We start from the raw sequence: 13,802 nt of genomic DNA, 5'->3' as shown, positions 1-13,802 counted from the left end.
CTGCCGTGAACATCACAACGAAGAATCGATGCTCAAACCTAATAGAATTTCTCTTAAGTTGTTAAATATCTTCCTTCAAAAGAGTGTCTGAATCACACTTACACACTTCGGATTACTTCCAAAATGTGCACATAAGTTCAATTCAACTATATAGACCTATCCAAAGTCTCCGCCAATTAGAGTCCAATAACATCAAAGTCAACTCTTGGTCAAACTTATAACCTCTTAAGCTCTTCAAATGGACAACTTACGACAAATAGTGTTGAATTCTTCTAGGAGCCTCTAAAACAAAATCCGAACATACAAACAAGTCCAAATCATCATACGAACCTATCGGAACAATCAAAACCTTATTCGAATCCGTTTACCCAAAAGTCAAATCTTGATCAACTCTTCCAACTTAAAGCTTTCAAATCGAGAGTCATTCTTTTAAATCAATTCCGAACCACTCGAAAATCAAAACCAACCATAAATGCAAGTTATAATACATTATAAGAAGCTACTCAAAGTTTCAAACCACCGAATGAAATGCTAAAGCTCAAAACGACCCGTCGGATTGTTACAATAACAATCTCATTATCAGTTAGATCTAACCCCATCTAGTGGATATTCTAATTTGGTCTGTAAATTACAGTGGCATGTTTACTGCTAAGTTTTGCTATGATATCATCAACTCTCCACAACCAATAGAAAAGACTTCTCTTCGATTTGGATTCTGAATTGTCCCAACAAAATTAAATTCCTACTATGACAATGCCAACATAAAAGACTGTCATGTAGATACTACCTAGCTCTTATTGGTATTAAATATTGATAGTATATGTCTGCTGTATAAGGTTGCAGATGAAACTATTATTCACATTTTTATAAAATGCCCTATTGCCCAATAATTTTGGGTAAGCATGGGTATATACATCATTAGTCCCCCTTCTACTTACTGAATTCTTCAACTAAGATACCTAAATTTTAGCATTGGCGCAAACTCCATTTCTTGGCATGAAGTCTTTCCATTTGTATTATGGAATCTTTGGATAAATAAAAATAGGAATACTCATAATAATACTTGTCAAACCGTGTCTCTTGCTGTCGTTACTCATCACGCATGGGAACACAATTCTTTTACTGAAAAAGAGTCAACTGGTTGTGCAAAAAAAAAAAAAAAAAAATCAACATAAAATGGCATAAACCAACTGTTGGTTTAAACTAAATGTTGATGCTGCTTTCAAATAAGAAGATCTTCAAAGCAGATTAAATGGAATATTTAGAAATGACAATGGAAACTGCGTTGTTGGATTTCTTTTCAAGACTCCATTCAAGTAGAACATTTTGCATTACAGGAGGGACTTCAACTAGCAAAGAAATTGCATCTTTATTCACTGGAAATTAAAACGGACTCCACGGGGTCGTTAAATTATTGAATAATAAAAATCATATTTATGAGTCTAAAGTTTATTTGCAGGTTACTAATGCACCAGGGGATGGGACTGGTAATGAGACGTAACTTCCATCAAGAAAATAAAATCGCACATCACCTCGCAAAGGAAGCTTCCTGCAGCAAGTCCAAGTTAAACAAGGCTATCTACTATGCAAGCCCATCTTTTTTTTTGAACCCTACGTAATGAAAGAATGGAAGGGCACACTACTTTCGTTAAGTACCTAGCTGAAAAAAGACTGTAATCTTAGTCTGTTTGGATAATCTTAATGTCCGGAGTGACTATATGCAGTTTGTAAATTTATTAAGGAGCTGACAGACGAGATTAAAAGACAGAACATATAAAAGAGAATTCAAGAGTAAGGACAAGATGGTTTTTTTTTCATAGTACCACTCCCAACAATGAGAGTAGTAGAGCCATCAGCAAGCTTAGCTCACCCAACATAAAGATGCACTCTCCTCCATGTGAAATATTCATCTTTGTAGGAGCTTTTTGATAGTAGTCGTGACCAATAACCATTAACTCTCGGCTTGTTGGTAAGGTTAGAGCTTCAAGCTCGATTTTAGGTGGCGCACCCTCCACACAAGCACCGTCTGACGAAGGGAGGAAGGGAAAAGCTGCAGGCCTAAAACCTTCGAAACTATTAGAATAATTCTGTTACCGTTCGATTCTACTAGGAGATCTTAATGGTGAAACTGAACTAGACAAAGGCCCTTCTCTTCGTGATCAACTTCCTTTCATAGTACCCATACCCCCCAGGGGAATTTGAATCCCAGATCATGGACACAATCTTCCTAGAGATGGAGAGTCCCTTGCATCGTATTTTTGCACCAATCTTTCTTGCCTGCTTGCTTGTAGCCGGTGGCTGATCTAGGATTTTGAGGTAATGGGTGATCCACTATATTTTGTCAAGTAGGCATATAGAATGTATAATCAATGGGTTCAACTATACTCAAGTTTTTAGCACAGAGCATGAATATATGCGTAAAAGATCATCAAAATCTCAATATATATAAAACTTTTAACCCATAGTTTTAGAAGTATAGGGGTAAAAAATTAAAAACTAAACATCAAATTTTACTCCTAGATCATCTCTATTAACACCAAATTGCTACAAAAATCAAATATAAGTAAAATGAATTTGAGGAGTTTTGGGAAGTAAATATGGGGAGAAGAAAGCAAAATGAAAAAGAGGAACTAAAAGGGAAAAAGAAGAAACAGAAAATGCTTTCTTAGTTGGGGAGCAGAACAAAGATAAAATTGAAAACAGGAAAATAAGAAAAGGAAGCAAATAAATAAATAGAAGAGGAGCTGAATGGCCTGATATTGGGAGCAAAATGAAAATGGAATAAAGAAAGTAAAAGAAAGAAAGCAAACAACGAACAAGGAAAGAGAAGCATATAGCAGGATTCGATCTGACGCTAAGGGCAATGGCCGCAGTTTACCAACCCCAATAACCACAGCACCCAGTTAAACTTTTGGTTCCTGAGTGCTCACAATCTAATATATTACTGTATCAATTTTTCAATGTAATTCTACAAGTTCCGCGTCCAAAGCAATGGCTGCTTGAGCACCCATAATGACCAACGTGGATCCGCCCATGCCTGTAGCTCTCTTGTTCAGGGTGGATTTAGGGGGCGTAAGGGTCTTCATCCGAACCCCCTAGGTCGAAAAATTACGTTTTCTATATAGGGTTAAATTTGATTTTTATTCATATATATTAAATCTAGCATCCCCTTGTCCGAAGCTTAAAACTTAGCTTAGTGATCAAGGGGGCTCAAATTTTCTTTAAGCGCTCAAGTTCGATCCCTACTTCCTACATATTGCAATTATTTTTTCTTTCTACTACTTGAACAATACATTACACAAAAGGTGTATCAAATTACGAAAAAGGAATATACAGGTTTAGTTTGCAATTAGTATTATTTAAAGAGATAAATAAATTTAAATATTTATTATAATAAAAATATAATTTAAATTTTTTAATCAATATGAAGTATAGTTATTTCAAACCGTAATATTGAGTCATCTAGTATTACTTATTGTTTACATGATAATTTAATATATCAACATACATCGCTTAATATAAATTAAAAATATATTGTTATAAATCATTATATAAAATAAGAGAACTATTTATAATAGAGAGAATATTCCAGGAAGAAATAAGGGAAGGAGAATAAAAATACAATAGAATAAAAAAGAGAAGAAATGTATGGTAAAAAGAGAAAAATAAAATAAAAATGTTAAATTAATGAGGGATAATTTAAAAAATTTAAATTCAATGTAAGGATGTTTTTATTAATAAATTAACTTTCTGCTTCTAATTCCGCTTCTCGGAAGAAGCTAGAATTTGTAACTTCTTGCCAAAAGCAGAAACATTGTTTCTGCTTCTGATCAAAAATACTTTTTTATTTTGGCCAAACATCTCAATTTTTTTTTTAAAAGTACTTTTTTCTTCCAAGAAGTTTGGCCAAACAAGCTCTAAGACTCCTAATGTTTGCTTTCAACTTCTTGTCTTATTGAATTATTAACATAGTTATTTTTGCAATTATCTTTTGCTCATTTTTTTGTTAATCATCTATTATACATGATATTTTTTTTGCCTTTTCTTCCTTAGAATGCCCTTTTTTACTAGTATTTTTTTATGCAAAAACAATTACTTCAAAACAAACTAATGTATTAGTTTTAATCTAACATATAGTTAACATGAGTTTCGATGATAATTTAATTCCTATTTAGATATAAATTTTTTTATGAACCCGTTTGACTTTACATTTGGATTCAACAAATTTCGACGAACTCATTCGATGAAATTTTTACTGTTCACTTTTTTATAATATTGAACCCCTTGCTCGGAATCCAGGATCCGCCGCTGCTCTTGTCTTAATGACTCTTCTTCTTTTCTAGGTTTTTTTTTTCTTAGTGTTAAAACAATAGATTTTTCTTAATCATCTAGGACATTAAAATTACCCAAACTAGCTAAGATATTACAGCTTTTTCAACAAGGTACTTAACGAAAGTAGTGTGCCCTTTCATATCTTTCACTATATAGGGTTCAACAAAAAGAGGTGGGCTTGCATAGTAGATAGCTTTGTTTAACTTGGACTTATATATATAGCAAAAGGGTTATTATGATTGTTTTCTGCTTAATTTTTCTTTTTGTAAATTAGCAAAAATTTTAAACATCTCAATAATCATAACATATTCCGTCCGGTTTGGGCATTTGACTTGTACCAAATTACCAATTAAGAAAGTACAGAGAATTAGAGGATATTAGACTGGGGGTTTTGGTCGTTTGGTCCGAGTCAGAATGCACACGCTAAACAAATACAATTCCAAGAATAATTTACCCAGTCAACAATCAACACCAAAAATAACAAATAAAAAAATAAAAATCCAAGAACCCCAAAATTGATTCACCAAATTCATCTCCATAATTGCTCCATTTCCCAGTGTCTGAACTGTGACAAAGAAAAAGAAAGAAAAAAAACACTTCTTTTTCTTTTGGGTTTCAGTTTTCATTAAAAGTTTAATCTTTTGTGTTTGGGGATTATTGAAAAAGTGAAGAGAGCGTGTGTGGGGATATACTTTATTTTGTAAACCCCATTTGGTATGGTTGTTTAGTGGAAGAGCAAAGTTGAAAAAGGTGGGGTTTTCTTGAATTTAATACTGAAGGTTTTTATTGATATAATTTTCTGTTTCCAGTGACTTTACACATGTATACATCTGGGTTTTTAAGTCAAAAGGCTCAAACTTTACACATGGGTTTTTGCAAAAGTTGTTGAATTTTGAGGAACTGGGTTTATTTCTCTGAGTTGATTCAGGTATTCCTCAATTCTTGATCTGTACTTCTGAATAGTTTTCAATATTTTAGTTCTTCATTATTTGAATTTATTGAGGCCTCTGTTTCTTGTGGTTGAGAAAAGTGTCCTTTTAGCCCCTTTCTTGAAGGTGGTAGGTAACTGAATAATTTCTTGAATTATTTGATGAAGTAATTTCATCATTTTGTGCGGACCCTTTTGAAAAGCTGAGCTTGTGGTATGAGGGTTTCAGCTGAGGTGGAAGATTTTACTTTGGTTTGATGACTTTACTCAGTTTTGGTTGATCTTTCTGTTGAGTATTTACTTGTTATTTATATAAAGTTTCAAATTGAAGAGAAATATGATCAAGATATTTGGTAAAAAGAACTCTAAGAAGCAGTCAAAGACAGCTGGTACTTCTAGTTCAAGTTCTTCAACTAGCAGTTCAAAGAAAAGTGATGGAGGAAATAAAAAAGTTGGAGTATCAGCCAGTACTGTTATTTCAGCCCCTTATTCTGTTTCAGCTTCAGGATATGGAATGGGGGATAAGTTTGTTCGAGATGGGAGTTTTAAGGTGAATGGGAATCTGGTTGTAGCTTCTTATGATGCATTGCCAAATTTTAGGGATGTTCCCAATTCTGAGAAGCAGAACTTGTTTATTAGGAAGGTCAGCATGTGTTGTGTTTTGTTTGACTTCACTGATCCTACAAAGAACCTTAAAGAAAAGGAGATCAAGCGACAGACATTGCTGGAGCTCGTGGAGTACGTGACTTCTGCAAATGTAAAATTTACAGAAGTGGTGATGCAAGAAGTAGTAAAAATGGTGTCTACAAATTTGTTTAGGGAACTCATGCCTCAGCCTCGGGAGAACAAGGCGTTGGCCTTTGATGTGGAAGAGGATGAGCCTGCAATGGATCCTGCATGGCCACATCTGCAGATTGTGTATGAGTTTCTTCTAAGATTTGTTGCATCACCGGAAACTGATGCAAAAATTGCTAAAAGATATGTAGATCATTCCTTTGTTCTCAGATTGCTTGATCTTTTTGACTCTGAGGACCCTAGAGAGAGGGAGTACTTGAAAATAATACTGCACCGTGTCTATGGGAAGTTCATGGTACACCGACCTTATATTAGGAAGGCTATTAATAACATATTTTACCATTTCGTTTTTGAGACTGAAAAGCATAATGGGATTGCAGAGCTTCTGGAAATTCTGGGCAGCATAATCAATGGGTTTGCTTTGCCACTAAAAGAAGAACACAAGCTTTTTCTTGTGCGGACGCTGATCCCCCTGCATAAACCCAAATGCTTAGCCATGTACCATCAACAGTTAACTTATTGTATGACACAGTTTGTGGAGAAAGACTGCAAGCTTGCTGATACAGTTATTAGGGGATTGTTAAAGTATTGGCCAGTAACAAATAGCTCAAAGGAAGTCATGTTCCTTGGTGAGTTGGAGGAAATCTTGGAAGCTACTCAGCCACCAGATTTCCAAAGGTGTATGGTGCCATTGTTTCGTCGAATTGCTCATTGCTTGACTAGTTTGCATTTTCAGGTATGTGTCCGTTGTATTTGGAATTTTGGATATGCGTCTTCTATTTATCAAGCATGCCAGTACATGCATGTAATATATGTATCGTAGAACAGCACTATTTTCTTATCTCTGTAGGCAACATTGGTTTTAATATATACTTTGTGGATTGACGTGGCGTGCAGTATGTTTATGTTTCCTAGCTTGCACTGGTCATGTGTTGTCTGGCGGAAATGGAGAAATGGAAAATGATTGAAACTAAGAAAAATTTAACTGACCTGCAATACTTCTCTCCCGGTTTCTTCTTTTCTTTTCTTGCCAAAGCGCGTTTTCTTCTGATGGGTTGAGATGATCTGGACTACCATCCCCCCGCCCTCTTTGGATGAAGCAGCATTTATATTCTGTGATTGTTTGAGTGCACACTGTTGTTATAGCCATAGTTTTGTTAGTAATTTCCAATGGTGAATGTGCAGCATGTCTTGTGGTGTCTGTATATAAGTCACGATTAATGCAGAGGTGGATTTGTTTGTTATGGTAAATGAAGCTCTTATTCTGTAGTGACTGGTTTCTTGAATATTATGTAAATTAAGCAATAAATTTAGTATTTGTCAGGGGCTGTTATGGAGCTGCTACTATATGAGTTTGAGATGGAGTGGTGGTGAGTTTATTTTAGTTGATTATCTGCCTATTCGTGGTACCCTAGCTTGGTAATTCAAATCTTATAATGTAGTTTAGTTCCATCATGGGAAGATGAATATAATTGTCTAAAGTAGTTTTCTGTTATTCTGTACTGCTGACGTGATAGGCGGATGTTTATACTGTAAAATGGTAAGCGAATACTATAGTTGTTGAACAACTAAAAACACAAAAATTTCAAAAGTTTCCACCTTATATTGCTTTGTTGAGTGATGATAATTTGATAACTAACTTTAGCATAAAAACCAGATGCCGATGTACAGGAGCTTCAAAGACTCTTGATCAGGATGTACTGTATTCAGCATCTTCTGTAGTAATACATTACTTTCATGAAAATTTATAAGAAAAAACTAACTTAAGCATAAAAATTGATCTGAAATGCTGGTAGTTCGCTCTGCAATAGAACTAGTAAGATGAAGTATAAAAAATGAAATATAGTTCTGATTCTTTAAATAACAGCAACTACGCCTCAGTCCCAAACAAGTTGGGATCAGCTATATGAATCCTGGCTGCTTCAATTAAGCTCAACTCATGATTCTTTGAATAGAGAAAAAAAAAATCAACAACAAAGAGAAAATGGGCAGGAAAAGTTGAGCTTGTGCCCCCTTTTTCATCCCAATTCCTGTTAATTGGCAGAGAATTTTTCCCCTTGTTTCTATCTTGTGCTGAGATGAGTTGTACTTTTATGTGTCATAAGCCTTTTTATTCACTGATGATGGTGGATTTTACTTTTGCTCATGAAGGACTTATTGAAAAAGGAACCTGATCATTCCCATAAAAGATGATCGATGACGATTAAAGATTTCAAAATATTGAAACCACATATATTGGACGCACCATTTACTGCCGCGTGATTTTTCCGCACATGTAAAACTGTAACGAATCCTAGAGAATTCTTCTTTGCCACTGCTACTGCTGCATGCAGAATGACGCATGTCTTCATGTCCATCATTTCCATCTGTTCAATGTGCAACCATTTATGCATTGAGGTTAAAGTTGTACAACAGCTTCCATACTTAGCCTCTTAGAATCCCTGTAAGACTGGAAAGTATTTTTTCTTTTGGTTTTTTGCTCACTTGTACTACAGCACTTAGTGCTATCTTTATATTGCAGTTACCTTTCTCTCGCCCCAAAAAAAAAAAAAAATGTTGGCAATAGCATGATACTGATATCGGATCTTTGGATTTTCACTGTAAGACATTTTTATTAGATTGAAAAAGTTAGCCCCTTTTGGTTGTGCTAGCCGTTTTTAGTGCTGAGGATGTTTTTCTTCCATGCATGGTAGTCTCTCTCTTTAATGATAGATGATCTGTGAAATGCTGTACCTTTAAAACGCAGGATACATGCTACTTTCCTCTAGTCCCCCTTTTCTTTCTTTTTTTTTCTTTTTCGGGATAAGCAAAACAATATACAGTATATTTCTTCAAGTTCTGCGTTATTCTCCGTGGAAAAATTTCTGATTAGTTCTTCTGGTTGTCTGATCTGGCTTGAAGTATGTTATCTTTCTATGCACTCCTATTATGCAATGCATCTTACCATCGTTTCACTTCACCATATTCTTTTTTTATGATTGAGAAATCTATCTGGAGTTGACCTTTTGGGCCACCCGCAGCCTTCTAAATTCGGGGATGATGGGCCCGCCCCTATACCCTTCTCCACTTAAATACAAGAGTTAGTTCTCTTAGCACGGGCCTCAAACCTTTGACTTAAGATACAAGTCCCTCAACCTTTGCAAATTGAGCTAAACCCTGCCAGCCACCACACTTTGTAGATATGGTTGTATTGCCTATTCTGTAATGTGATATGAGGACAATGTAGGGGTAAGGTCTGCACACATACTAGACTACCCTCCCCAGAGCCCACCTGTTGGGAACATACAGGGTTTGTTGTTGTTGTTGTTGATATGAGGACAAAGTAAAATAATAGATAGCTCAGATCTATCCAATACAAATTAGCCAATAGTAGCAAAAGGTAGCATTTAGTTTTCAGAAGGTATTTGGACTTGTGATCGATGAATATTTTTATTTCCACACAGTAATCCGTGTGCAGTATTGATTGTATAATAACCAAACACAGTAATATTGCTTGGAAAAGAATTAGATGAATTTTTTATCACCTGTTCATGAAAACCTCTATTCACTTAATCTTGCAGAAGCATGGTCCGCTAGGATCTTTGATCATGGTACACTTAATGTCCAACAGAGATGACTTTTGTGCTTCATCCCTAATTCATGTGAGAGTGGTAATGGGAAAAAGTTTGAAAACAAATATGCTGTACAAGTCATAAACATGACTTATTTCTCTTGAATACTATCACTCTACACTGTTCAGGTGCCTGTTGTGCATAGACTAGTGAGACAAAGCATTTTCAAAATTCTATTTTCTTTCATTTAATGCCTTCAATCTGAGGGCAGTTATACAGATAAGCTAGAATAGGAGTAGCAGCATCAGAATTGACTGGAAGAAGAGGGTGTAAGATGTGTACTGAACCTCTTTTTGTTGGAAATTCTTTGTGGAAGTCTGATGATTGGAGTGGTAGCAATGGAAGCCAAAAGGAGGAGAGAATAATGTTGGGTCAGGCTTAATTTGGGTAAATTACTCTGTTAAAGGGGTGTACAAATTTATCAATAAAGTAAATAATACTTCATTCAATTAATAATACAAATTTTACTTATAGCAAAGAAGATATAGTTCCTCTAGATAACAAAAGGAAGAAGATTTAATTCAGATTATGTGGCTACAACTTGGGGCACCAAAATGTGTGGCCTGATGGTCAATGAAGTGGGTGCAAACCGTGGAAACCATTGTTAAACCCCATCTACTTAAGCCTTGGTCAGTAGAGTAACTAGGTACCTGTGTTAGTAGGAGGTGGCAAGTACCCGGTGGAATAGTCTAGGTGCACGCAAATAGCGAGCTCAATGTACAGTATTACTGTGGCTAACTTGGGGAGCATTTGAAGTGATGTACGGAGTGGATACAGAGTGGATTATTGTATTGCAGAGAACATTGATTATGATAATTAAATGGAGATATTGCAAAAGTAGGTTTATTTTCAATTGAAGCTTCGATAAATTCATGACAATGTACCTCATGTAAAAATTCTTGGTAGAAATAAAAACATACCTTGTGTAAGTTACTTTGAGAAAGCCATGCTGTCGTGGGGACGTACAAATCTTTGTCTATGCTTGAGTAATATTAGTGCTGTGTTACAAAAGAATGATAGACTTTTCATTAAAGTGGAACTGAAGCCAGGCAGTTTAGCTGCATGTTGATGCATGTTGCTTTATGTTTTGATAACGCGTTGCTTAGAGCTAGCTCACCTTTTGGTCCCTCTACTAACCGACCAAAAGATTATGTGTCAGTTAATCGAAACTTAAATATGCTTAGTAGGATTCAGAACGTCAGGATTGGAACATTGTGTAAATTGAGGGAGCGAAAGTGCAATTTCCTTTTCTAATTCTTCTTCTGTTTTATCTTCTTCTCCTCATCCTCTTAATTTTTTTAATTTTATTTTTCAATTATTGATTCTTAACATCGTATGACTAATTGCTATGTTGTAAAACTAAAGATTGCTGTATATAGAAGTTCCTTTATATTTATTTTGGTTTTTTAATATAGATGAACGTTTAAGGACTCTTGAGAAAAATCAGTTATTTGATGTTTTCCACAATGAGTTAGTGGACATATTTGAATACAAGCATTCTGAATACTTTTGCTTTGCTCTGATTAATTTTCAAATTTGCCGATTCAGAAGAGTTAGTGTTTGTGTTGACTATAGGTGGCAGAAAGGGCTTTGTTTTTGTGGAACAACGATCACATTGAGAATTTGATAAAGCAAAATCGAAAGGTGATACTGCCTATCATCTTTCCTGCACTGGAGAGAAATGGCAGAAACCATTGGAATCAGGCTGTTCACAGTTTGTCACTGAATATTCGGAAGATATTCTATGATCTTGATCCTGAGCTATTCAAGGAGTGCTTGCACAAGTTTCAGGAAGACGAATTGAAGGAAGATGAGATTAAATCAAGACGTGAAGCTACATGGAAACGATTGGAAGATGTTGCTGCCAAAAATTCTACAAGTAATGAAGCTGTGCTTGTGCCGTCCACTGGACATTCTCGAACTTAATACTAAGATAGACTTGTTCTTCATTTTGATATTTCCGGTTAGTTTACATTTTGGAAGCAGTGAATTTATCAAAGGGGAGAAGGGATTTTTTGTTTCATTGGCTTTTTCATCCTGATAGCTGTAGTTGTAACTATAATTTGTTTATATATGTGTTAACTTTGGCAATGTGGAAATGATATGGGAGCAAGTACGTTTATCATGATTATACTTTTTTGAAATATTTAGCGTGTCTATTGTGTTGGCAAATACAACTCTTCAACAGATGTGGTATGGCATTTTGTTCAAGAGACTCTTTACAAATAGAAAGGCTACAGAAGCTGATTAGTTTTGATCTGATTGGAAAATCACAAAGGTAAATTGAGAATGGAAGAATGTGAGTTAAAGCTGGAAAGAACATTGCAGGCAATCAATCATGTAGCAAGGCTATGGCATCAAGCTTTTTCATTTATTTGTTTTTGTGAAAGCTCAAGGAATGGTTGTTAACAAAGAGGTTCTGTGTATAACGAGGCGGCTCTCCTATTTTCTTCTTGAACTTTGGAACTAAACTTTGTCAGGGTAGTAAGCATTAACTGGCTTCTAGGAGAAATGAACCAAAAGCTACATGAGCTTTCAATCAAAATAATTACTCCCTCTGTTCACTCTTACTAAAAATAGATTTTCATTTTTACTTGTTGCTTTACGCATATCAAGAGAAGACACATTTTTTTTTCCTGTTATACCCACAGTATTTATTACTCATTTCAAATCATTTCCTCAAATCTAATAAAATATGCATCAATTAATATGGGTATCATGGTAAATTATGCACTTCATTTATTATTTCTTAAGAGGCGTGAAAAGTCAAAACGTGTCAAGTAAAAGTGAACGAAGGGAGTATATACTACTAACTACAGAAAAAAATCGTAAAAAAAATATAGAAAAAATGAAGGCAAAATCCAGATAGTATCTGCAAAGTATAGTTGATTGAAATTTCAGGTTTTTATTTTATCAAACGGCTGCCTAACATTATCTATGAACGTATCTCCTCATGTTAAGTGCTATTTCCTTGCGGGGTCGTTTGATAGGAGGTATAAGACTTAAAGAGTAATGTTGAATATGGTGTATTAATAATGTTGGAATTAGTTATGCTGAGATTATTTCATATCCACTGTTTGGTTTGGTGTATTAAAACACTGCATAATTTCTTAAAAAATTGGTTATTTACAAAAATACCCTCCACATTCTTTAATTTTGTACACTACTTTTATTGCAATAGGTTTATTGCCCTCCACATTCTTGATCTCTCTAAAGCCAATTCTTTCTTTTTTTTTTTTTTTTTTTTTTTTTTACAGGGGAGCAAAATTACAAAAGAAAACTAATTGAAATATTAAAGTTAAAAGAGAAGAAAAACTTAATTGCTATGACTTATAATACAAAATATGAAAAACTTCATTTTTGAAAAAAATGGATGGATTTTTATCAAATAAAGAAAACTTTAGTTTATACTTTGAGCGACTTCATAATCAAATTTAGTATTAAATATGATATTATTTTGATTATAGTAGAATACTAAAGGAAAAAAATTAACTAAAATATCACAATAAAAAATATACAAAATATGGAGCATTTGGAATTAGGTTTTGAGAGATTTGAGGGGAAATTATGTCTTTAACCATATTTATGCAAGTATTAAAAAGAGAAATTTTCATAAAGCACTATCTATAGATACCATTTGCTATATTACGGATTGTAGATACGTTTTCTGTTGTTATAGGATGTATTAGATGTATTTAAGCTACTGTATTCATGAATACAATAGCAAAAATAGGCGTGAATCAGGGAAGTCCAGCTAATCAGTTGTTGTATTCGAGTGTATTCGACTGCATTCATGGCATGAAACATGGGACTACAGTTGGACAGATTATTGTATTCGAATGTATTCACGGCATGAAACAGGGGATTATACTATTTTTAAACGAAAAGTGAATCAATTAACATAATAGACTCCTAATATAACCCAACAAACTCAAGTATAACACACAAAAATTGTATCTCCAGTTATAACAAAAATTCTCAACGGAAAAATACCCCAAAAATATAGCAATCTTCAGAGAAATTATATAATACATCTGAATACATAAATTATATTAATTAAAAAAAATATATGAATACATTGATGGCATATAGCGAGACAGTGAATACAATGAAATACATAGAATACAGCGGGATAT

At 34.4% G+C, this 13,802-nt stretch overlaps 1 protein-coding gene across 1 annotated transcript; it reads left to right on the top strand.

Moving 5' to 3' along the window:
- LOC109233126 (serine/threonine protein phosphatase 2A 57 kDa regulatory subunit B' theta isoform-like) lies at positions 4,712–11,810 on the top strand. The gene is made up of 2 exons (XM_019398896.1): positions 4,712–6,791; positions 11,242–11,810. Exons 1-2 carry the CDS (start codon positions 5,598–5,600, stop codon positions 11,590–11,592), a joined length of 1,545 nt encoding a protein of 514 aa, XP_019254441.1. The 5' UTR covers positions 4,712–5,597; the 3' UTR covers positions 11,593–11,810.

This window comes from Nicotiana attenuata, chromosome 10 (assembly GCF_001879085.1).
Source record: "Nicotiana attenuata strain UT chromosome 10, NIATTr2, whole genome shotgun sequence".
Classification (NCBI taxonomy): Eukaryota; Viridiplantae; Streptophyta; class Magnoliopsida; order Solanales; family Solanaceae; genus Nicotiana; species Nicotiana attenuata.
Note: the sequence above shows the minus strand (reverse complement) of the source record. Positions and strands in the feature narration are given on the sequence as shown.